Source organism: Scyliorhinus torazame, chromosome 3 (genome assembly GCF_047496885.1).
Source record: "Scyliorhinus torazame isolate Kashiwa2021f chromosome 3, sScyTor2.1, whole genome shotgun sequence".
NCBI lineage: Eukaryota > Metazoa > Chordata > Chondrichthyes > Carcharhiniformes > Scyliorhinidae > Scyliorhinus > Scyliorhinus torazame.
Window position 1 is genome coordinate 315,326,423 of NC_092709.1, and position 25,212 is coordinate 315,351,634.

General features: G+C 47.7%; 1 protein-coding gene across 1 annotated transcript in view; it reads left to right on the forward strand.

Moving 5' to 3' along the window:
• Window positions 1-417: 417 nt before the first annotated feature.
• Window positions 418-25,212, forward strand: part of LOC140409249 (lysine-specific demethylase 3A-like) — a 119,390-nt gene continuing 94,595 nt past the window's right edge. The window contains exons 1-2 of the mRNA XM_072497581.1: window positions 418-1,010; window positions 12,804-12,950. Coding sequence (XP_072353682.1) covers window positions 810-1,010; window positions 12,804-12,950 — 348 coding nt within the window. The 5' untranslated portion in view covers window positions 418-809. The remainder of the gene's footprint in view (window positions 1,011-12,803; window positions 12,951-25,212) is intronic.

Genomic DNA, 25,212 nt, shown 5'->3' on the forward strand with positions numbered 1-25,212 from the left:
GGGGGGGGGGGGGGGGGTTTGCTGGACGGTGGAGTGGACATGAATGGAGTGCTCTTTCAAAGGGTTGGTGCAGACTCGATGGGTCGAATGGCCTCCTTCTGCACTGTAGGGGTTCTAGGAATCTTAATGGCTGTCCAAGCTGGGGACAACAAGAGTTTAGACAAAAGATACAAGCACCCCCACAATTCTTAAGTCACTTTGGAAAGTTCCCTCTCCGCAGTTGTTGCCAGGCCAGCTGAGTATTTCTGTTTTCATTCCAGCAGGTGCAGCGCTCCGCTTTTTGTGAGCACCAACAAGTGGGCGAACGAGGTAGACGAGGGGAGTAAGTTGCAACGGAAAAAGCTTTTTCCAGGGGCTTCACATTGCACTGCGCTCTGTGGGCTGCAGAGGGCGGGTTTGGACCAGGCTGGCTCTCCTCCCCCCGCCCAGCCCTCTCGGTGGCTACGCACGGATCCGCACGTAGTGTGAACCTGCTCGCACCCCATCAAAACATTGTCGCCCGCCGCCTGCACGGGCTGACAGCAACCTGCTTTTGCAAAGCCCGCGGCGTCGGTGCCGCCTGGCAGTGCACCGTGAGCGGCCGGGACAAGCTGGCCGTCGGAGCTGCCCGGCCCGGGGAAGCGCTGGAGGCGCCGAGCTATTTGGCAGCGGCGCCGCCGGGCGGAGGGTGAATGATTGACGCGGAGCCTGGAGTCCCCGCCCCCCCCCCACCCAGCGGCCAATGGGCGGCGAGAGTTGGCTTGTTACAGCGGGTGCCCTGAATGTAGCGAGGTCGCGTGCAGCCCGGACCCCGAGTCAACGTTCTGAGGATGGAACGTTGGCACATGCCTTCCCTCGAGCAGCAGCAGCAGCAAGAAGGAGCTGCCCCCCTCGACCTGGTGGGAAGACGCTTCCTCTGCGTCCTCACCAGCTTCAGCCGGGAGGAGCTCGAGCGAATGTCAGAATGGGACTGGAGGGCAGGAATCATCAGAGCCGCTTCCCACAAGGATCTAGCAGACCCCAATCTGTCGGTGAGTGTGAACTTGGCAAAGTTCTATTTGAAATTGTGAAACCTTTCAAAAAGGACAAACACGCCCGCGACAAATACACATCGAAGGTGGTCAATCGATAATCAGCTCGATCCGCATTTGGGGGAATAAAAGTTGGGGGGGCTATGGGCTAATAACGTGCACGGTTCCAACTCATTTCGGTGAGTTGTGACATTTGAATCAACAGGCTGTGACTTTTTAAAGCTTGTGGAAAATGTTTTTTTTGCTGTAAGAATAAAATGAATAATATAACTTGCTCCCCTCCTTTTCCCACCGGTATCAATCAGCACTTTTTGCTGCTTTGGTTTCCAGAACTTTCCCTTAATAAATCTGGTGTGCAATTGAATATTCCAGTTGGCTTGCTTATGATTTGTTTATAATTTTACCGAGATGAACTCTGAGGAGGAGAGCATACTAGGCAGCTGTCGATCACTGAATGTACCTGATTTTTTTTAAAGCTAGCGTACTACATCGATCCAGCAGTGCAGCAATAAAAAGGGACAAGTCTCGACCTTGTTGGGTATGTTTTTTTGAGTTGGGGATTAAACGAGCCGGAAACCAGCAACTCCAATCAGTGCCAGTGTGAAAGTCACACTCGTGCTTGTAAGCAAAGCCAAGAGAACTAGCTTGTGGAGTGCCGATATTAGACACAATTCCAGGCTAGAAGATTCATCCGGCGTTTACTGGGGAAATTCAGGATATTATTAGATTAAAAGAAAAAGGCTGCATGTTGCAAAGATTATTGGTCAGCCTCGGGATTGGGAGACTTTCAGAAACCAGAAAAGGGAATCACAGAATTGTTGCAGTGCAGAAGGAGACTATTCGGCCCTTCCTATCGGCACTGACTCAGTTTGCTTGGCACTGACTCAGTTTGCTTTGTGTCATTCCCTGTTTTATCTCCCTATAACCCTGCACATTCTTCCTTTTCATATAACAGTCTAATTCTCTTTAGAATGCCTCGATTGAACTTGCCTCCACCACACTCACACCACACCACAAAAGGTATTTCCCTCCAGTCACCCTTTGCTTCTGTTGCCAATTACTTTCAACCTCTGCCCTCATTCTTTTTCCTTCAGTAGTGGGAACAGTTTCTCTTTCGCTACTGTGCCCAGCCAACTCAGGATTTTGAATTACTCGATTAAAATCTCCTCTCAGCCTTCTCTTCTCCAAGGATAATTCATTGTGATATCGAGGGAATGCTGCATTTTGAAGTTGCTGACGTTTTTTAGATCAGACATTAAACTGGAGCCCGAACTGGGGTATTTTTCTTAAAAAATAGCCTGGCCAACATTCAACATCCTTCAACAAATGCCACGTGCTGGTCAGAGTAGAAATAGAATATATTGGATGAATATGTGGCTGAAGAGATGGTGTGAGGGCGGGGATTTCAGATTCCTGGGGATTTGGGACCAGTTCTGGGGGAGGTGGGACCTGTAAAAACTGGACAGGTTACACCTGGGCAGGGCCGGGACTGATGTCCTTGGGCGGGTCTTGCTACAGCGGTTGGGACGTTTAAACTAATATGGCAGGGGGGACGGGGAGACTATGTAAGGATTCTGAGCATGGGTAATCAAGAACAAGAGAAAAAGACAGAAAGGAGAATAAGAAAAGTGATAGGCAGAGAAATCAAGGGCCTGTATCAGATAATACTGTAAAAATAGTAGGGATGGGGACAAGGTACGTTAAAAGGACTAGCCTTAAGGTTTTGTGCCTGAACTTGCGGAGCATTCAAAATAAAATGGATGAATAAATTGCGCAGATAGATGTAAAGGGATATGATATAGTTGGGATTTGTTGATTTAAAGAAGATATTGATACAATATTGAGGGAAAATATTAGTACAGATGACGTGGAATCTGTCTGGGTCGAGTTAAGAAACATCAAGGGGTAAAAAACATTCGTAGGGATGGTGTACAGACCAGCAAACCAGTGGTAACGTTGGGAATAGCATAGATAGGAAATCAGAGATGCATGTGAAATAAGAACATCTGTGATTATGGGTGACTTTAATCTGCATATAGATTGGGTGACTCAAATTAGTCTCAGTACAATAGAGGAGGAATTTCTGGAGTGTATCCAAGATGGTTTTCTTGACCAGTATGTTGAGGAACCAACAAGGGAACAGGCCACCTTGGACTGGGTGTTGCAATGAGAAAGGATGAGTTTGCCTTCTTTATTGCCTGCTGTACCTGCACGCTTACTAAATGTATGATCTCCAAATTTGCAGATGTACAAAGTTGGGTGGGAGGGTGAGCTGTGAGGAGGATACAGAGATGCTTCAGCGGGATTTGGACAGGCTGGGTGAGTGGGCGTATACATGGCAGATGCAGCATAATGTGGATAAATGTGAGGTTATCTGCTTCGGTAGCAAAAATAGGAAGGCAAATTATTTGAATGGGTGTAGATTGAGAGAGGTGGATACTCAGCGAGACCTTGGTGTCCTTGTGCATCAGTCGCAGAAAGTAAGCGTGCAGGTACAGCAGGCAGTAAAGAAGGCAAATGGTATGTTGTCCCTCCAAGAGGGAGAGGATTTGAGTATAGGAATAGAGATGTTTTACTGCAATTGTGTAGGGCACTGGTGAGGCTACACCTGGAGTATTGTGTGCAGTTTTGGTGTCCTTATCTGAGGAAGGATATACTTGCTATGGAGGGAGAGCAGCAAAGGTTTACCAGGCTGATTCCTGGTATGGCGGGACTGTCATTTGAGGAGAGACTAAATTGGTTAGGATCATATTCATTGGAGTTTAGAAGAGTGAGAGAGGATCTCATAGCAACGTACACAATTCTAATAGGATTAGACAGGGCAGATTAAGAAAGAATGTTCCCGATGGTGGGGGAGTCCAGAACTGAAGAACAAGACAGAACAGGGACGGGCCCTTCGAGCCTGTACCGGTCATGATACTACCCTTGGTAGGACTGAGGTGAGGAGACACTTTTTCACTCAGAGAGAGGTGAATCTGTGGAATTTACTACCACAGGAAGTAGTTGAGGTCAAAACATTATGTAATTTCAAGAAGGAATTAGATATCGCTCTTGGGGCTAAAGGGGGCAAGGGATATGGGGGGAAGGCAGGATCAGGGTATTGAACTTGATGATCAGTCATGGTAACGAACGGCGGAGCAGGCTCGAAGAGCAAAATGGCCTCTTCCTGCTTCAATTTCTATGAACAAAGAACAAAGAAATGTACGGCACAGGAACAGGCCCTTCGGTCCTCCAAGCCAGTGCTGACCATGCTGCCCGACTAAACTACAATCTTCTACACTTCCTGGGTCCGTATCCCTCTATTCCCATCCTATTCATGTATTTGTCAAGATGCCTCTTAAATGTCACTATCGTCCCTGCTTCCACCACCACCTCCGGCAGCGAGTTCTAGGCACCCACTACCCTCTGTGTAAAAAAGAAAAAAACTTGCCTCGTACATCTACTCTAAACCTTGCCCCTCGCACCTTAACCCTATGCCCCCTAGTAATTGACTCCTCTACCCTGGGGAAAAGCCACTGACTATCCACTCTGTCTATGCCTCTCATAATTTTGTAGACCTCTATCAGGTCGCCCCTCAACCTCCGTCGTTCCAGTGAGAACAAACCGAGTTCTATACAGCTGCAACATGACTTGCCAATTCTTATACTCACTATGTTTCTAATATCCACCATGAAAACAGATTAGCTGGCTATTCATCTTCTGGTTTTTTTCTCCAAAGAGCAACAGTGACTTCATCTCATAGTAACTTAGTGTCTGCGAAGCACTTTGGCATTTCCTGGAGATATGAAAGATACTGTATAAATGCAAATTCACAGAATGGCTACAGCACTGAAGGAGGCCTTTCAGCCTGTTGTGTCTGTGCTGTCACCTAATCATCATCACTTGAAGCAGAATTGAGTCCGCATTTGTAAAGCATAGAAACAGCAGGAAAATGGGATTAGAATCGACAGCACCAGCACTAACACAGGTGCACCTTGCCAGAAGGTTCCTCCAAGCTGTCAATTCGATGCTAATTTAAAAACTTGGCATCCCTGCATTAACCAGTTGCCGAGGAAAAACATTGAGTAAACCAATCAAATATACAAATGTTTGTAAGTATATATAAAGGAGAAGAGTAGATAAAATAATTTCTGATCCCTTTGAGATAGATACCGGAGAAATTACCATGGAATGAGGAAATGGTGGGACACAAAATAAACCATTTTGTCTTGTCTTCCCCGAATACACAAAATTACATACCAGAAATAGGAGGTGACCAAAATATCATCTCAATTGGCTCCAGACCTTTAAGGGCGATGCCACCACTGGACTTTCTGTAAACATCCCTGGGGTAAGTGGGAGTGGGGCAGCAGCTAAAGCCTTCACACTAACCCCCTTGCACAATGCTTCCTCCACCTGTACCCATTCCGCCTTCTTCCACGGATAGCACTGTGGCTTCACAGCGCCAGGATCCCAGGTTTGATTCCTCGCTGGGTCACTGTCTGTGCGGAGTCTGCACGTCCTCCCCGTGTCTGCGTGGGTTTCCTCTGGGTGCTCCGGTTTCCTCCCACAGACCAAAGACGTGCTTGTTAGGTGGATTGGCCATGATAAATTGCCCTTAGTGACCAAAAAGGTTAGGAGGGGTTATTGGGTTACGAGGATAGGGGGGGAAGTGAGGGTTTAAGTGGGTCGGTGCAGACTCGATGGGCCGAATGGCCTCCTTCTGCATTGTATGTTCTATGTTCCTCTTTCCACCATTGGCGAATCTTCTCTATATTAGCTGCCCAATAATAACATAAAAGATTGGGCAATGACAGCCCTCCCACCCGCCGATTCCTTTAAAAATACCTTTGGTTTCATGGAATTTTATTAGCCCATGTAGAATCTGAAATTATTATATCCAGTTTATAGAAAAATATCTTGGGTAGAAATATCGAGAGGGATTGAAACAAATTATCACTAAATCCACTATCCACATCCAGGGGCTTACTTACCATTGATCAGGTGCTGAACTGGATTAGCTGTGCAAATTTTAAAAATATAAAAACTTGCTACAAGAGCAGGTCAGAGGCGAGGAATCCTGCAGCGAGTAACTCTCCTCCTGACCCCCAAAGCCTGTCCACCACCTAAGAAACACAAGTCAGGAGTGTGATGGAATACTCCCCACTCGCCTGGATGAGTGCAACTCCAACAACACAAAAGAATCTCAACATCATCCAGGACAAAACAGCACACTTGATTGGCACCCCATCCACAAGTATTCACTTTGTCCACCATCGCACAGTGGCAGCAATGTGTACCATCTACAAGATGCACTGCTGGAACTCACCAAGGTTCCTTCGACAGCACCTTCCAAATCCATGACCGTTACCATCTAGAAGGACAAGGACAACAGATGCATGAGAGCACCACAATCTGGAAGGTCCTCTCCAAGTCACTCACAATCCTGACTTGGAAATACATTGGCGTTACTTCACTGTCGCTGGGTCAAAATCCTGGAACTCACTCCCTAATAGCACTGGACTGCAATTCACCAGCACCTTCAGGGCAATTGGGAGGGGTGGTAGATACTGGTCTAGCCAGCAGAGTCCACATCCCATGAACAAATTGATTTAAAAAATGTATTTTGCCCTGGCTGGGGGAATCTAGAACATGGAGGCACATCCTCAGGATAAGGGGTTGATCATTTGGAACAGATAGGAATCCTGTTCATTTAAAGAAATGTGTACCTTTTGGAATTGTCTACCCCAGAGCTTGGTGGAACATATTCAAGGCTGGGATAAGTACATTTTTTAAAACCAGAAAATTGGGGGAGCGAGGTGGCGGTGGGAAAATGGGAGTTGAAGAAGGTAAGCCATGATCATATGGTGGAGCAGGCTTGAGGGACCATATTTTGACCATGTCTACTCCTGTTCCTACTGCTTAAAAAGTTCTTATCGGGGAAATTACAGTACAATCTCTCACACTCTTATCATTCCCAATAAACTAAACTTAGCCTCCGAATTACTGAGATCAACTGATTTCATATCATAGTTTACAGCAAGACATGGTCAAAATATTTTCTAGTTCTGACATACAAATTGTTTCTGGTTTAATGTTTAGGACTGTTTAACTTTCCGGGATTAGCAGGTAGCAATACAGAGCATACATGTATGTAGCATCTTTTTTATATGCTTCAGAGTGAAGAAAGGAAAAGAGTAGCAAGTTTTTGTGAGATGGCTGGTGAGATGATTGGAAATTAACTCTGCTTTTCTCTCCACATGTGCTGCCTGCCCTTACGTTTTCTGTTTTTATTTCTGAATCCTAGACCCTTGTGGTCCAGGACAGCTTTCTCCCAAACGTACTCCAGTGCCACTGTTCCAAAATGATCTTGTTTTTCTTTCGGTTTCTAGGAGATGCTTTTGCCCAGAAGGAAAAGAACAGTATATATTGGGGAATGACCCTGTTGCTAACTTTTGGTTGGTTCACTTGGCTCTGTTTTATAACCTTTGCTCTCGAGTCGCCAGGTATCTTTATGATACCGCCACGAGGTTCAAGTTCGAGTAATGACCAATAACTCAATACACCGATTAGTAAGATTTAAATCAAAGCACATTTATTATACACAGTAATCGCTACTCATGCACAAATTCTACGTCTAAGCTACTTCTACGACTAACAGGCCTGTACTTGGCTTCGGACTGGCCCACCAGGTCAGGGGAACAAATGGCCTTTCGTTCGGGTTCTGAGTCTGGGGGATTCGAAGTTGGTACGGATTGGTAGCTAGGAGCGCCTATCTCGTAGCGAGCATTGACTTAAGACTTACGATCTCTCGGCGGCAGTTGAACCGGTCACGGTCAATGTTGGTTCGCGTTGCTGGGTGACCCGGTCAAGAAGAACGTTTTGAACTTGGGGGCTTAACTTTATAGTCCCCAGGGGCTTCCCGTCTTTCGGGGCGGACCCTGTACCTGGTTCTAGGTGAATGGACTTTGTTCCAATCGCTTGGTTCGATTTCTCCAATACTGGAGCGGTTCCCTGATCGATGGGCGGTCTTGAGGTGTCCGTTAACCTCTGTGTTGGCTCCTGCTGGCGCCGGGAGTCTTTGTTTGTCCCAAATGTTGCTATTGTTCCCAGGGATTGCTTATTAGTATGTAGATGGTTGCTACATTATTATGCAGATGGCTGCTAGTATCGATGCTGTCTGGGCCTTTGCAGAGTTAAATACACAGCAAACTTGCACCTGCTGGCTTCTGCCTTTGTTGGCTGAATTTCCCTTCAGCCTTTGCCGTTTGTCATTTTAAATCGGGACTTGGGCAACTCAGGTGGCTACAACCCGTGCTGGTCTGATCTGGCCTTCTGTACCTTAAAATAGGACCTCCATTTTGGATACTTACCAATCATTTCCAGTTTTACTCCAGGTAGCTGAAGTTAGAAGCTTAATGATTGAAACTGCAACCCACTACATTTGTACACCTGCCACTATTTATAAAGTCACAAGTCTTGCATGCTAAGCTTATGAACCTGTCCTGCAATCTTCAAAAATTTGTGAGCCCCTAAGTCTTTAGGATCATAAGAAATAGGAGCAAGAGCCAATCGAGCCTGCTCTGTCATTCAGTAAGATCATGGTTGACCTGAATGTAGCCGTAACACTACTTTCCTCCCTGTCACCCCTTAACCCGTGACTCCTTTGTCCATGACTGTACATATGTTCAGCACAATTCGCGACTCCTCTGATAATGATGCAGTCCATGTCCAAATGCAGCAAGACCTGGACAGTACTACCCCTCCGCCCCACTTCCTTAGGCACCCCCTTCCAAACCCACGACCACTATAAAAATTAGGGGCCGATTTAGTGTGGTCAGTCTGCCTATCCTGCACATCTTTGGGTTGAGCGGGCGAGACCCACGCAGACAAGTGGAGAATGTGCACCCTCCACACGGACAATGACCTGGGTCCTCGGCGATGTGAGGCAGCAGTGCTAACCACCGCGCCACCATGCCGTCCCATACTATTTAGAACAAGAGCAGCAGATACCTGGGAACACCAGCACCTGGAGATTCCCTTCCAAGTCATTCACCACGCTGACTTGGAAATTTAACGCCTTTCCTTCACTGTGTTTCACCTCGGGGACTGGTGGTTCAAGAAGGCAGTTCACCACCACCTTCTGAAGGGCAACTAGGGATGGGCAAAAAATGATCTGATGAAGAACCAAATGGACTTGAAACGTTAACTTGTTTTCTCTCCCTACAGATGCTGCCAGAACCGCTTGAGTTTTTCCAGCATCCTCATTGTTTCAGATTCTAGCCTCTGTCGTGTTTTACTTTTTAAGTGCTTTTGGGGTGTGGTCACTTGTAATGTAGGAAACGCGCTCAGCAAGCAACTACAAACAGCAGTGTGACCATAACCAGTTTCTTGTGTGATGTTGATTTGAGGGATAAGTGCTGGCTCAAACGTCAGGTATACTCCCTGCTCTGCTTCCAAATAGCTGCACCCACCTGAATGGGCAGATCGTTTAACACAAGTTCATAATTCCAAGGAGGGGAACAAAACAGAAGTAAAACATAAAATTACCATTGTAACTGCTTTTGTGGAGTTCTTCTGTTACAAAGGCATGAAACTGGTTACAAATTTGAAGTCAACATAATGATTAGAGCAGGGATTTTCAAACTCAAAGCTGTGACCCGCAGGTGGGTCGTGGAGCGATCGGTCGTGGCGTCCCGGATCGCAGAAGGAACGACCATGACCAGCTTTTAAAAATGCCGGCTGCGACTGACTTTCGAGATTGCTGGCCATCCTACGCACGTGTGCCCCCTTTGCCGGATTTGGCAGTGTGCAGGCCCGGAACCCGGGGGGACGGAGACGGGTGCCTCCTAACGTTAGCAAATTGTCCCATAGGCAGTTTTTTTTTAAACAAACGACGGAGTCCTCCCACCAGAAGCAGCAGTAGAGAAGGTCACGCTCCTTCTACACATGTCATGTGTTTTGGGCGCAAAATCACCAGGCCGAGATTCCTCCATTTTGTAGCTGCCAGCAGTGAATAATTGAAAATGGATTGTTTTGTGATAAGGAAGAGAGGGCCAAAGACACAAATGGCAAGGATCGCACAACTAAATCTGCTGGAGAGATCTGCTCAGGACAGTCCACAGCAGGACAAAGCAGTTCTGGTGTGAGCCCCAGGGCCTCTGGTGAACAACTCGTTAAGAAGAAGCTGAAATCAGGAAAAAAGCAGTATAAAGATGATTTTTTTAAGGCGTGGCTTTATTAATTATGCCAGTGCTAATCAGGATGGAAAGCCCATGTGTGTTTATATGTACTGGCAAATAAAAGTTTGAAATCCTCAAAACGTCAAAGGTGTTTGAAGACTAAGCATGGTGAGTTCGAGGACAAACCTCTTGATATTTTTCAAAAGATACAGCGAGAACTTAAATCGTCAGCTGAAGTCCTCAGCAGAAATGTTACCCCAGGGTCTATACCTTGCAGCTGACACCAAATGAAGAAACTGAACTTCTGCACCTCACCTGTGACAGCACCTTAATACACGCCACAAGTCAATAAGGCTGTCAGCCTTCTGCAGTAGCGTCTCTGAGGAGTATCCAGTGCTGAGTAAAACAAGCATTTTGTTGCTTTTGCCCTTCACAACGACCTACATGTGTGAGGTTGGATTTTCCGTTCTCACAAAGATTAAGACAGCGCAAAGGAATCGGCTGAACTCTGCACCCGATGTGCGCATAGCCCTCCTCTTCTGAACCTGATTGGAGTGAGATTGTGAAGACCAAGCAGGCTCACCTGTCGCATTAAAGGTGAGACAAAACGGTGTGTCCTGAAGGTCGGCTGGCATGGGTGCTGAAGAATGGCCGGTTGGTAAAAAATACGTCCCGGCAAAAAAGTTTGAAAAACACTGGAATGGAGTAAATAACAGGTTAAATAAGTTTGAAAGGGTGAGAAGACCTCCAGGCAGAGCTCCACAATATTTATCTGAATAAAACTTTGTTTGCTGTTGTATGCTAATTATGAATCTTTTACCAGAGGAGGAGGTGAAAATAAATTATGGGGTGGGTTGATTGACAGTTCTCTGCATACATAACATGTACAGCACAGAAACAAACTGTTTGACCTCTGCAATGGTGCTAATGTCCCATTGTAAGCCTCCTCCCACCTTACTGGGGAGGTGGTGGTGTAGTGGTACTGTCACTGGACTAGTAAACAAGAGGCCCAGAGTAATGCTCTTTGGACCCAGGTTCAAATCCGACTGCTGCAGATGGTGAAATTTGAATTCAATAAAAATCTGGAATTCAAAGTCTAATGATGATCATGAAACCATTGTCGATTGCTGGAAAAAACCATCCTTTAGGGAATGAAACCTGCCGTCCTTACCTAGTCTGGCCTACATGCGACTCCAGATCCACAGTAATATGGTTGACTCTTAACTGCCCCCTCGAGGGCAATTGGGGATGGGCAATAAACACAGGCACAGCCGGCGATGCCCACGTCCCATGAACAGATTTTTAAAAAACCATCTTACCCTGTCAGCGTAGACCTTTCTTGTATATGGATCTAGCTTCGTTTTTTAAGGTGAGATAGGGGGTTGAACGATAGGAACTTAACGGTGGTAGTATGAATGAGTTTTATTTTAAGATGTTGCTGCTTCCTGCTAGACATTTCTTTCCCAACAAAAATTGCATAGATGATCAAACATTCAAATTATTTTTTTCAATTTAAAACCTATCTTACCTGCTGTGCTGTAGGTCTGGAAAATTGAGTGGACCTTCGCATAACTTGCTAATGTTACAGAAATAAAGCGACCCAACTGCTAGACTATGAAAAATGCTGATGCCCATTTTTATAAAGTTTATTGTAAGCCGCAGTCAATGCAATAGTTTATTTTATTTTTGCTTCCACCATTGAAGGTGGCAGAGGTATTGTGTCTACCCATGTTTGTAAACAATATTTGCCAAAAGCTATTGGATGGATTTCAACAATACTTAGTGCACAGGTAGGATATGTCCGAGAAAGAACTGATTAGCTTATTGGCAAGGATGCAAAGCAGGATCCTGGAATTTAAAAAAAAAAAAGGATCAATTAACATTGCTAGAAAGGGCACATTGGCTTTTTAAAAAATGTTTTTAAAAAAAATTTAGTGTACCCAATTCATTTTTTTCCATTTAAGCGGCAATTTAGCGTGGCCAATCCACCTAGCCCGCACATCTTTGGGTTGTGGGGGCGAAACCCACGCAAACACGGAGAGAATGTGCAAACTCCACACGGACAGTGACCCAGAGCCGGGATCGAACCTGGGACCTCGGCGCCGTGAGGCTGCAGGGCTAGCCCACTGCGCCACCGTGCTGCCCCTTTTAAAAAAATAAATAAATATAAATAATGTTGTGGGTTGTTTTTGAATGTAGTTTATTTTCAAATGCAGTTGATTGTTTCAGCTGCTGTGGTGCAGCTTATCACTACTGTCAAAATATGAACAGCATTTTCGGAGCAGGTTGTTGGGTATCGTTTGAACTGATACCTCCTCTTAAGATGGAAGCTCCAAAAAGATTTTTTTCCCCGCTTTTTAGTTACAGAGCATCGAACAGGTTGGAAAAGCACAGAGGATGAACTATAATTGTAATAATATTTTAGTTAATACAGCATGATGGAGGAATCTGCTCTTTGGAGTACCCTCTTTGCTGGTTAACTGAGAATTGTTTTCAGTTTTATATGTATAATTGGTAAAGGCCCTGATTATGCAAGTGTGTAGCACTTTGTACTGCATTCAAATTAGTCTAAAATGTTCGGTAATGGTGGATTAATTGACTATATTCACTTATGTCTCTTTCCCTACTTCAGGTATTTTTAGAATTTGATGAAAGTTGGTGTAGGTGGATAAAACTTCATGATGAGGAGCTAAGGGTCTTCCTGATCGAACACCAGTTAGTTTTGGCTGAAAGGAAATCTCCAAGAGAAACTACAGATGGTGTGCAGTGGCCTGTATTGGTGAGGAATTCTTTTTAAAGTGTTGTTGGTTTGGATGAATGTTCTTGACCAGAAAAGTTTGATGGGCAACAAAGATATTCTAAACCAACAGGTGTATTGTAAGCACCTATTGGTAAAACCCAGATTGTGTATGTTTTATTCACTGCTCTCTCAATCTGTCCTGCCACATTCAATGATTTATGCGCATATACAGCCAGGTACCTCCCTCTGCTCCATCACCCTCTTTAGGATTGTACCCGTCATTTTTTATTGTTTCTCTGCATTGAATTTCATCAGCCACTTGAACACCCATTCCACCAACCTGTATATGCCCTTTTGAAACTCTACACTATCCTCCTCCTCAATAGTATTAACTTCTTTAATACGCTAAGTATAAAGAACACGAGTGTGCAGACCCCCTTATGATTTAACTGTCCTTTTCCTGTCTTGATTGTTAATTTATATATTCCACAGATGGACTCCATTTTCAATTGCTCTAGTTTCCATTTAGTCATTTTAACTTCTTACCCTTTTGTCTCTATAAATGTCTAGTTTCATGCAACATGCTGTCCCAATCACATGGCATCTTCATTTATACCTAGCCACAAGCAGTAAGCTCCCATTCAAACCCAACCCAGCAATTAATCCTTTGCTTTACCAAACGTTCCAACACGAAACATACAATACCAAAGGTACATAGCATAAAAATCATAATACAGAAACATAAGAACTAGGAGCAGGAGTAGGCCACCTGGCCCTTCGAGCCTACTCCATCATTCAATGAGATCATGGCTGATCTTTTGTGGACTCAGCTCCACTTTCCAGCACGAACACCATAAACCCTTAATCCCTTTATTCTTCAAAAAACTATTTATCTTTATCTTGGAAAACATTTAATGAAGGAGCCTCAACTGCTTCACTGGACAGGGAATTCCATAGATTCACAACCCTTTAGGTGAAGAAGTTTCTCCTAAACTTAGTCCTAAATCTACTTCCCATTATTTTGAGGCTATGCACCCTAGTTCTGCTTTCACCCGCCAGTGGAAACAACCTCCCCCCGCCATCTCTATTCTATCTGTTTCCTTCATAATTTTGTGTGTTTCTTTAAGATTCCCCCACGCATCCTTCTAAATTCCAACGAGTACAGTCCCAGTCTACTCAATCTCTCCTCGTAATTCAACCCCCTCAACTCTGGGATTAACCTAGTGAATCTCCTCTGCACACCCTCCAGCGCCAGTGCTTCCTTTCTCGGGTAAGGAGACAAAAACTGAACACAATACTCCAGGTGTGGCCTCACTAACACCTTATACAGCTGCAGCATTACCTCCCTAGTCCCTCGAGCAATGAAGTACAAAACTTCATTCGCTGCCTTAATCACCTGTAAACCAACGTTTTGCGACTCATGCACTAGGACACCCAGGTCCCTCTGCACAACAGCATGTTTTAATATTTTATCATTTAAATAATAATCCTTTTTGCTGTTATTCCTACCAAAATGGATAACCTCACATTTGTTAACATTGTATTCCATCTGCCAAACTCTAGCCCATTCACTTAAACTATCCAAATCCCTCTGCAGACTTCCAGTATCCTCTTCACTTCTTTTTGCTTTACCACTCATCTTAGTGCAGTCTGCAAACTTGGACACATTGCACTTGGTCCCCAACTCCAAATCATCTCTGTAAAATGTGAACAATAGTGGGCCCAACACTGATTCCCTGAGGGACACCACTAGCTACTGATTGCCAACCAGAGAAACACCCATTAATCCCCACTCTTTGCTTTCTATTAATTAACCAATCCTCTTATCCATGCTACTACTTTACTCTTAACGCCATGCATCTTTATCTTATGCAGCAACCTTTTGTGTGGCCCCTTGTCAAAAGGTTTCTAGACATCCAGATATACCACACCCATTGGCTCCCCGTTGTCTACCACACTGGTAATGTCCTCAAAAAATTCCACTAAATTAGTTAGGCAATACCTGCCCTTTATGAATCCATGCTGCGTCTGTCCAGTGGGATAATTTCCATCCAGATGCCTCGCTATTTCTTCCTTGATGATATATTCCAGCATTTTCCTTACTACCGAAGTTAAGCTCACTGGCCTATAATTACCCGCTTTCTGCCTACCTCCTTTTTTAAACAGCGGTGTCACGTTTGTTAATTTCCAATCCGCTGGGACTGCCCCAGAGTCTAGTGAATTTTGGTAAATTATCACTAGTGCATTTGCAATTTCCCAATCCATCTCTTTTAGCACTCTGGGATGCATTCCATCAGGGCCAGGAGACTTGTCTACCTTTAACCCATTAGCTTGCCCATCACTACCTCCTTAGTGATAACAATTGTCTCAATGTCCTCACCTGTCATAGCCTCATTTCCATCAGTCACTGGCATGTTATTTGTGCCTTCCACTGAAGACCGACCCAAAAAACCTGTTCAGTTCCTCAGCCATTTCCTCATCTCCCATTATTAAATCTCCCTTCCCATCTGCTAAAGGACCAATATTTACCTTAACCACTCTTTTTTGTTTTATATATTTGTAGAAACTTTTACTATCTGTTTTTATATTCTGAGCATGTTTGTTTACTCTCATAATCTATCTTATTCTTTTTTATAGCTTTTTTAGTAGCTTTCTGTTGACCCCTAAAGATTTCCCAATCCTCTAGTCTCCCACTAATTTATGCCACTTTGTATGCTTTTTCCTTCAATTTGATGCTCTCCCTTATTTCCTTACAACACCAGGTTGAAGTCCAACAGGTTTGTTTTGAATCACTAGCTTTCGGAGCATTGCTCCTTCCTCCGGTGAAGCAGTGCTCCAAAAGCTAGTGATTCAAAACAAACCTGTTGGACTTTAACCTGATGTTGTAAGACTTCTTACTGTTGTCACCCCAGTCCAACGCCGGCATCTCCACATCTTATTTCCTTAGATATCCACGGTCGATTTCCCCTCTTTCTACCGTCCTTCCTTTTTGTTGGTATAAACCTTTGCTGAGCACTGTGAAAAATCGCTTGGAAGGTTCTCCACTGTTCCTTAACAGTTTCACCATAAAGTCTTTGCTCCCAGTCTACCTTAGCCAGCTCTTCTCTCATACCATTGTAATCTCCTTTGTTTAAGCACAAAACACTAGTGTTTGATTTTGCCTTCTATAGACCTAGCAATGTCTATGCTTCATACAGTATCTAATATCATTTTGGTTCAATTTAAAAAAAAAAAAAAAATATATATATTTATTAAAGTTTTTTAACACCTTTTCTCCCTTACAAACAATAACCCCCCTCGTAACAAAAAAAAACGAGAAATTGCGCAGAGCAAGATGTATACATGGCAAAATGATATATTTACACAGCTTTGTACACTGGCCCTCACCCGTACGTGCCAGTTTCCCCAACCCTTCATGTTATCTCTTGCTCACCCCCCCCCCAAGATTGCTGCTGCTGCTGACCGACCTTCCTCTAACGCTCCGCGAGATAGTCTAGGAACGGTTGCCACCGCCTGTAGAACCCCTGCGCAGACCCTCTCAAGGCGAACTTAATCCTCTCCAACTTTATGAACCCAGCCATATCATTTATCCAGGCTGGGGGGTTTCGCCTCCTTCCACATTAGCAAGATCCTTCGCCGAGCTACTACGGACGCAAAGGCCAGAATGCCGGCCTCTTTCGCCTCCTGCACTCCCGGTTCGTCCACTACTCCAAATATTGCTAGCCCCAGCTTGGCTTGACCTGGACTTTCACCACCTGAGATATTGCTCCCGCCACTCCTCTCCAGAACCCTTCCAGTGCCGGCATGACCAAAACATATGGACATGGTTCGCCGGGCTCCCTGAGCACCTTCCACATCTGTCCTCTACCCCAAAGAACCTACTCAACCTCGCCCCCGTCAAGTGCGCTCTGTGGACCACCTTAAATTGTATCAGGCTGAGCCTGGCACACGAAGAGGAGGAATTAACCCTACCTAGGGCATCAGCCCATAGACCTTCCTCAATCTCCTCCCCCAGCTCCTCCTCCCATTTACCCTTCAACTCTTCTACCAGGGCTTCCCCCTCTTCTTGCAACTCCTGGTGTATTTCCGACACCTTGCCCTCCCCGACCCATACACCCGAGATCACCCTATCTTGAACTTCTTGTGCTGGGAGCAACGGGAATTCCCTCACCTGTCGCCTCACAAAAGCCCTCACCTGCATATATCTGAACGCCCCCAGGCTCGTTCCTTTACAGGACGCCATCTCCATCCTCTTCCATGCCGCCCCCTCTCCCTCCATCACCCACTTGCGGATCATCGCCACATTTGCTGCCCAGTAGTAGCTCCCCAGGTTTGGCAGCGCCAACCCTCCTCGGTCCCTACTGCGTTCCAGGAACCCTCTCCTTACTCTCGGGGTCTTATTCGCCCACACAAACCCCATAATACTCCTGCCTAGTCTCTTAAAAAAGGCCTTAGTGATCACGATGGGAAGGCACTGAAACACAAACAGAAACCTCGGAAGGACCACCATTTTGACCGACTGCACTCTACCCGCCAGCGAGAGCGGTAACATGTCCCATCTTTTGAAATCCTTCTCCATTTGCTCCACCAACCTCGTCAGATTCAGTTTATGTAGGGTCCCCCAACTCCTGGCTATCTAGATCCCCAGATACTGAAAGCTCCCCTCCGCCCTCCTCAGCGGTAGGTCCCCTATCCCTCTTTCTTGGTCCCCCACCTGTAATACAAAGAGCTCACTCTTCCCTACATTGAGCTTATAGCCCGAAAACTCCCCAAACTCCCTTAGAATCTGCATGACCTCCACCATCCCCTCCATTGGATCCGCCACGTCAAGCAACAGGTCATCCGCATATAGCGACACCCGATGCTCTTCTCCCCCTCGGACCACCCCCCTCCATTTATTAGACTCCCTCAATGACATGGCCAATGGTTCGATCGCCAATGCGAACAACAGGGGGGACAGGGGGCACCCCTGCCTCGTCCCTCGGTACAGTCGAAAGTACTCCGACCTCCGCCGATTCGTCACTACACTCGCCATCGGGGCTTTGTAAAGGAGCTTAACCCAATTGATAAACCCTACCCCGAACCCAAACCTACGCAGCACCTCCCAGAGGTACTCCCACTCTACTCGGTCAAAGGCCTTCTCCGCGTCCATAGCTGCCACTATCTCCGCCTCTCCCTCCTCCGATGGCATCATTATCACGTTTAAGAGCCGCCGCACATTGGTGTTTAGTTGCCTGCCCTTTACAAATCCCGTCTGGTCCTTGTGGATTACCCCCGGGACACAGTCCTCGATCCTCGTGGCCAGCACTTTTGCCAACAACTTTGCATCCACATTGAGGAGCGAGATCGGCCTGTACGATCCACATTGCAGTGGGTCCTTGTCCCGCTTTAGGACAAAGAAATTGTCGCTTCCGACATTGTCGGGGGCAGGGTCCCCTCCTCTCTTGCCTCATTAAAGGTCCTCACCAGTAGCGGGGCCAACAGGTCTACGTACTTTCTGTAGAACTCCACCGGGAATCCGTCCGGTCCCGGGGCCTTCCCCGCCTGCATGCTCCCCGAACCCTTGCTCAGCTCCTCCAACCCAATTGGTGCCCCCAAACCAGCCACCTCTTGCTCCTCCACCCTTGGGAATCTCAGCTGATCTAGGAATCGTCTCATCCCCTCTTCCCCTGCTGGGGGCTGGGATCTGTACAGCTCTTCATAAAAGGCCTTGAATACCTTGTTTATTTTCGTTGCACTCCGAACCGTGGCTCCCCTTCCATCTTTGACTCCCCCTATTTCCCTCGCTGCCATCCTCTTACGGAGCTGGTGTGCCAGCATCCGACTAGCCTTTTCCCCATACTCGTAGGTCGCCCCCTGCACTTTCCTCCACTGTGCCTCCGCCTTCCCTGTGGTCAACAGGTCAAACTCCGTCTGGAGCCGTCGTCTTTCCCCACGTAATCTTTCCTCCGGGGCCTCTGCGTATCTCCAGTCCACTCTCAAAATCTCACCCACTAACCTCTCCCTTTCCATACCCTCTGTCTTCTCCCTATGAGCCCTAATGGAAATTAGCTCTCCCCTGATCACCGCCTTCAACGCCTCCCATACCACCCCCACCCGCACCTCCCCGTGGTCGTTGGCCTCCACGTACCTTTCGATACACCCCCTCACCTTCCCACACACCACCTCGTCCGCCAGCAGTCCCACATCCAGCCGCCACAACGGGCGTTGGTCCCTCTCCTCTCCCAGCTCCAGTTCCACCCAGTGCGGGGCATGGTCCGAAACGGCTATAGCCGAATACTTCGTCCCCTCCACCCTCGGGATGAGCGCCCTACCCAGAACAAAGAAATCTATCCGGGAGTAGTCTTTGTGTACATGGGAGAAGAAAGAAAATTCCCTGGCCTGCGGCCTTGCAAACCGCCATGGGTCCACTCCCCCCTCTGATCCATAAACCCCCGAAGTACCTTGGTCGCCGCCGGCCTCTTTCCAGTCCTTGATTTGGAGCGGTCCAGTGCTGGATCCAACACTGCATTGAAGTCCCCTCCCATTATCAGGCCTCCTATCTCCAGGTCCGGAATGCGCCCCAACATGCAACTTCATGAATCCTGCATCATCCCAGTTCGGGGCATATACGTTTACCAACACCACCCACGTCCCTTGCAGCCTACCGCTCACCATTACATATCGCCCTCCATTGTCCGCTACAATAGTCTTGGCCTCAAATGACACCCGCTTTCCCACCAATATTGCCACCCCTCTATTCTTCGCGTCCAGTCCCGAGTGGAACACCTGTCCTACCCATCCCTTTCTTAGCCTGACCTGGTCCGCCACCTTCAGGTGTGTCTCTTGGAGCATGGCCACGTCCGCTTTAAGTGCGCGAACACTCGAGCCCTCTTCACCGGCCCATTCAGGCCCCTCACATTCCACGTTATCAGCCGGATTGGAGGGGCTCTCACACCCCCCCCCCCCCCCCAACCAACCACCACCACCACCACCACCACGCCCTGCCGACTAGCCATCTCCTTTTCTGGGCCAGTCCCGTGTCCATGCCTCCCTCACCCTCCAGTCCCCCGGAGGGGGGACCCCTGTCCCGACCACCTCTTCTGTGTCCCATTCCCTTTCGGCCAGTGCAGCAGCAACCCCCCGCCCCCCCCAAGACCCCTGTCTAGCTTTTTTGATCCCCCTATTTCACTCCCGTAAATCAGCTGATGCCTGCTGACCCCGGCTTCCCCCGCCGTCCCATTGACCTCCCCGTGTGGGAGTCTCCCAATCCATAAGCATTCCTTCGTTCCCCTTCCCGCCTTTCCAAACCCCTCTCCGCCCCCTCTGGCGCCGCTCCTGTCACGGCCTTGTCTCTCTTCCCCCAGCCCATGTAACATTTCCTGCGCGTGATTGACCCCCTATATACAACAACCATCACACATCAAACCCCAAAACATCCCCCACCCTCACAAACCCTCAGTTAGAGTCCAACTTTTCGGCTTGTACAAAGGTCCACGCCTCTTCAGGCGTTTCGAAGTAATAGTGTTGGTCCTTGTATGTGACCCACAGTTGCGCTGGCTGCAGCATTCCGAATTTCACTTCTTTCCGGTACAACGCCGCTCTGGCCCGGTTGAAACCCGCTCTCCGCTTTGCAACCTCCGTGCTCCAGTCCGGGTATATTCGGATCTCTGCATTGTCCCACCTACTGCTCCGCTCCTTCTTGGCCCATCTATTCTTCGCGTCCAGTCCCGAGTGGAACACCTGTCCTACCCATCCCTTTCTTAGCCTGACCTGGTCCGCCACCTTCAGGTGTGTCTCTTGGAGCATGGCCACGTCCGCCTTCAGTCCCTTTAAGTGCGCGAACACTCGAGCCCTCTTCACCGGCCCATTCAGGCCCCTCACATTCCACGTTATCAGCCGGATTGGAGGGGCTCTCACCCCCCCCCCCCCCCCCCCCCCAACCACGCCCTGCCGGCTCTCTGTCTGTGAACCGGTGGAACCTCACCACCATCGCCCTTGGCGGCTCATTTGCCTGGGGCTTCTTCGCCAGCACCCGATGTGCCCCGTCCAACTCCAGCGGCCTTGGGTAGGGTGCTCTTGGAAAGAGCCGGTGCAGACTCGATGGGCTGAATGGCCTCCTTCTGCACTGTAAATTCTCTGATAATCACAACGAACTTCCTTTGTGATAGGTATGACTCCAGTAAGTGGAGAGTTTCCTCCCCGATTCTTATTGACTCCAGTTTTGCTAGGGTTCCTTGATAGATACCATACTCGATTAAATGCTGCCTTGATATCCAGGGCAGTCACACTCAGCTCACCTCTGAGTACAGACCTTTTGTCTATGTTTGAACCAAGGCTGTAATGAGTTCAGGAACTGAGTGGCCCTGGTGAGCATCAGTGAACTGGTTATTGCTAAGAAAGTGCTGCTTGATGATGCATTCCGTCAGATTACTGATGATTAGAGTAGACTGATAGGGTGGCAATTGGCCAAGTTGGGCTTTTCCTGTTTCTTGTGTACACGGCATACCTGCGCAATTTTCCATGTTGTCAGGTAGATGCCAGTGTTGCTGCTGTACTGGAACAGCTTGGCTATGATTGCAAAAAGTTCTAGAGCGCTGGTCTTTAGTACTATTGCTGAAATATTGTCAGGACCGTTGCAATATCCAGTGCCTTCAGCTGTTTCTTGATATTACTTTGGGTGAATCTAATTGGCTGGAGACTGGCATCTGTGATGCTGGTAACCACTGGAGGAGGCCGAGATGGATCGTCCACTTGGCACTTCTGACTACAGATTATTGCAAATGTTTCAAACTTGTCTTTTGCACTGATTTGCTGGGCTCCTCCATTTTTGAGGATGGGGATAGTTGAGGAGTCTTCTCCTCCAGTGAGTTGTTTAATTGCCCAACACCGTTCAACTTCTACCTGGGTGGTAGAGGGGATTGTCTCACATCTTTTAAAAAGTCCCTGGACGAGCACTTGGCATGTCATAACATTCAAGGCTAAGTGCTGGCAAATTAAGTAGGCAGGTCCGGTGTCTTTCATGCATTGAGCAGATTCAATGGGCCCAAGGGCAATGTGGCCGGTAGATCACGCCCACAATTGAACCTGCTTCCCCCACAATCCCAGATAGAGTATTCCACATCCTAACCACTTGTGCGGAAAACGTTTTTCCTCCTCCTCCTGCCAATCATTTTAGATCCGTGTCTTCTGGTTCGTGATCATTCTGCCCATCTACCATGTCAAGGTCTCTCATGATTTTGAAAACCTCTATCAAATCTCCTCTCGACCCTTTCGTCCCCAGCTTTTCCAGTCTGTGTTTGTGACTGCAGTTTTCTCATTTGTGGGAACATTCTCCTGAGTCTTACCTGCACTCTCTGTTGCTTTCGCATTCTTGCTAAATTGTGCTTTACAGATTTGGACACAATATTCCAGTTGAGGCTAAACCATTGCTTAGAAAGCTTCACCATAACTTCCCTGCTTTTGTCCTCTCTTATCCCCAGCAGCATCCCATGCATATGCTTTTCAATCCAATCTCAATCTGCCATTGCAACGTCAGTGATTTGTCCTGTACCTGCATCCCCTTTTAGAATTTTATACTGTCCCTCCTCGTTCTTCCTGACAAAATTAAATTTTATCTGGCACGTATTGGTCCATTCCACCAGCCTTTTGAAGCCTATCACTCTCTCCCCCACAGCTCCCAATACTTCCCCTTTTGTGTTGTACACCCTGACAAGGTCATCAATATCGATCAAGGAACCATATTAGTGGTTCTAATATTGACCCCATGAACCCTATTATATACTTTGCTCCAGTATGAAAAACAGCTGTTCACCATTGCACTGTCTTGTCACTCTGCCAACTCTGTATCCACGCGGTGACTGTCCCTTTTATTTCATGGGCTATTAATTACGATATCAGTTTCAATGGAACCACGAGATTGTTACACCAGTCAAGAGCCAATATTCTAGTTTCAATTCCATAATGAGAAATGGAGCACTGTCTCTCACCCAAATTAATGCAGCAGCCATTCCTATGTGGAACAAAGAAAATTACGATGTGGAGATGCCGGCGTTGGACTGGGGTGAGCACAGTAAGAAGTTTTACAACACCAGGTTAAAGTCCAACAGGTTTGTTTCGATGTCACTAGCTTTCGGAGCGCTGCTCCTTCCTCAGGTGAATGAAGAGGTATGCTCCAGAAACATATATATAGACGGATTCAAAGACGCCAGACAATGCTTGGAATGTGAACATTAGCAGGTGATTAAATCTTTACAGGTCCAGAGATGGGGTAACCCCAGGTTAAAGAGGTGTGAATTGTGTCAAGCCAGGACAGTTGGTAGGATTTTGCAGGCCAGATGGTGGGGGATGAATGTAATGCGACATGAATCCCAGGTCCCGGTTGAGGCCACACTCATGTGTGCGGAACTTGGCTATAAGCTTCTGCTCGGCGATTCTGCGTTGTCTCGCGTCCTGAAGGCCGCCTTGGAGAACGCTTACCCGGAGACCAGAGGCTGAATGCCCTTGACTGCTGAAGTGTTCCCTGACTGGAAGGGAACATTCCTGCCTGGTGATTGTCGCACGATGTCCGTTCATTCGTTGTCGCAGCGTCTGCATGGTCTCGGGCAGGCCCTTCGGCCCTCCAAGTCTGCACCAACCATGCTACCCGTCTGAACTAAAACCCTCTACCCTTCCAGGGACCATATCCCTATATTCCCACCTTATTCATGTATTTATCAAGACGTCCCTGAAAAGTCACTATCGTATCTGCTTCCACTATCTCCCCGGCAGCGAGTTCCAGGCTCCCACAACCCTCTACGTTAAAGAAAAAAACCTTGCCTCGTACACCTCCTTTAAACCTTGCACCTTGTGAGGACTTCCGGTGGCGTAGGCAAGCAGGGCGGCTGCAGCAAGAAGAGCTCCTGCCGGTGGCCACGATTTCGGGGATTTCCCCGAGTCATCACCCAACCCCGACTATCGTCAGCCTTTGAGGCCGTCACGGGCAGATAGCGGGGCCAGTTTAAACACCGGCGAAGAACCCCGCGCGGGCGGCGGGGGCTGAGGTGCTAGGCCCGGCACGGCGTGGAGTTCGGAGCGGTGGGGGCGGAGCTAAAAGGAGGCCAAGGCAGCAGGCCCGAGGCCAGGGCGCGATGTAGGTGGGATGCCCCACACCGGATGGCTCCCACCTAGGACGAAGTGAGAAGGCTGAAGTCCAGTTCCAGGGGAGCTCTGGAGGAATGTAGAGGAGAAGAGAAAGAAGGTTTAAAGAAGTTTGGTGAAAGTTTTTTTTCTCCCCTTTTCCCCCTTTTTTTCTGTGTGTGAAGGAAGAAAAATTGTTTTCAAAAAAAATAATAATTCAGATTGCTGAAGGGCGGAAGGGGAGAGAAAGAAAGAAAAAACAATAAGCCGCTAAAGGATGCGAAGAGCAGCGTCGATGAAAGGAGGAAATGAGGGTTCGCCGCTGAATGAGAAGACGAGCAAAAGTGCTGACAAGATGGCGGAAGCCGAACCGCAAGGCGGGGCCGCACTACTTACAGTGGAGAAGATGACCGAGGTGATGGTGGTGGAGCTGGAAAAGCAGTTCGCGAGGTACATGGAGGCCTTGAGGAAGGAGACGGTGATCGCATTGAAGTCATTGGTGGAGGAGGCAATCGCCCCGGTGAGGGTGGCGGTGGCAAAGACGTCGGCCGAGGTGAGAGAGCAGGGCGAGAATGGAGGAGGCCGTGTCACGACACAGCGACCAGGTCACCTCGATGGGGGACGAGCTGCGGAGGGTGGTGGAGGCCAACAGAGGACTCCGAGCAAAGCTGGAAGACTTGGAGAACCGCCCAAGGCGGCACAATTTGAGAATTGTGGGCTTGCCCGAAGGGACAGAGGGCCCAAGGCCAACGCAATACTTCGCTAAGAAGTTGGCGGACCTGATAGTGGAGGGTGAGGACCCCTCCCGGTACGAACTGGACCGAGCTCATCGGTCATCAAGGCCGAAGCCCAAAGTGAACGAGCCGCGAAGAGCAGTAATTATCTGCTTCCATATGTTTTGCGTGATGGAGAAAGTATTAAGCTGGACAAAGCAGAAGCGTGAGGTGCTGTGGGATGGTACTGCGGTTCAGATCAACCAGGACTTGACGGTGGAGTTGGCAAAAAGACGAGCGGCGTCTGGGCGAGTGAAGGCGGCATTGTACAAGAAGGGGGTGCGATTTGGTGTATAACGCCAAAGACTTTTATTTTGAGACAGCGGAGGCGTTCGTGAGGGCAGAAGGCTTGGGACAGACGTGAGGAGCGGAACTGGAAGAGAGACTGTGGACTGTGTTTGAGCTGCTGGAAAATGTATAAATGCCACCAC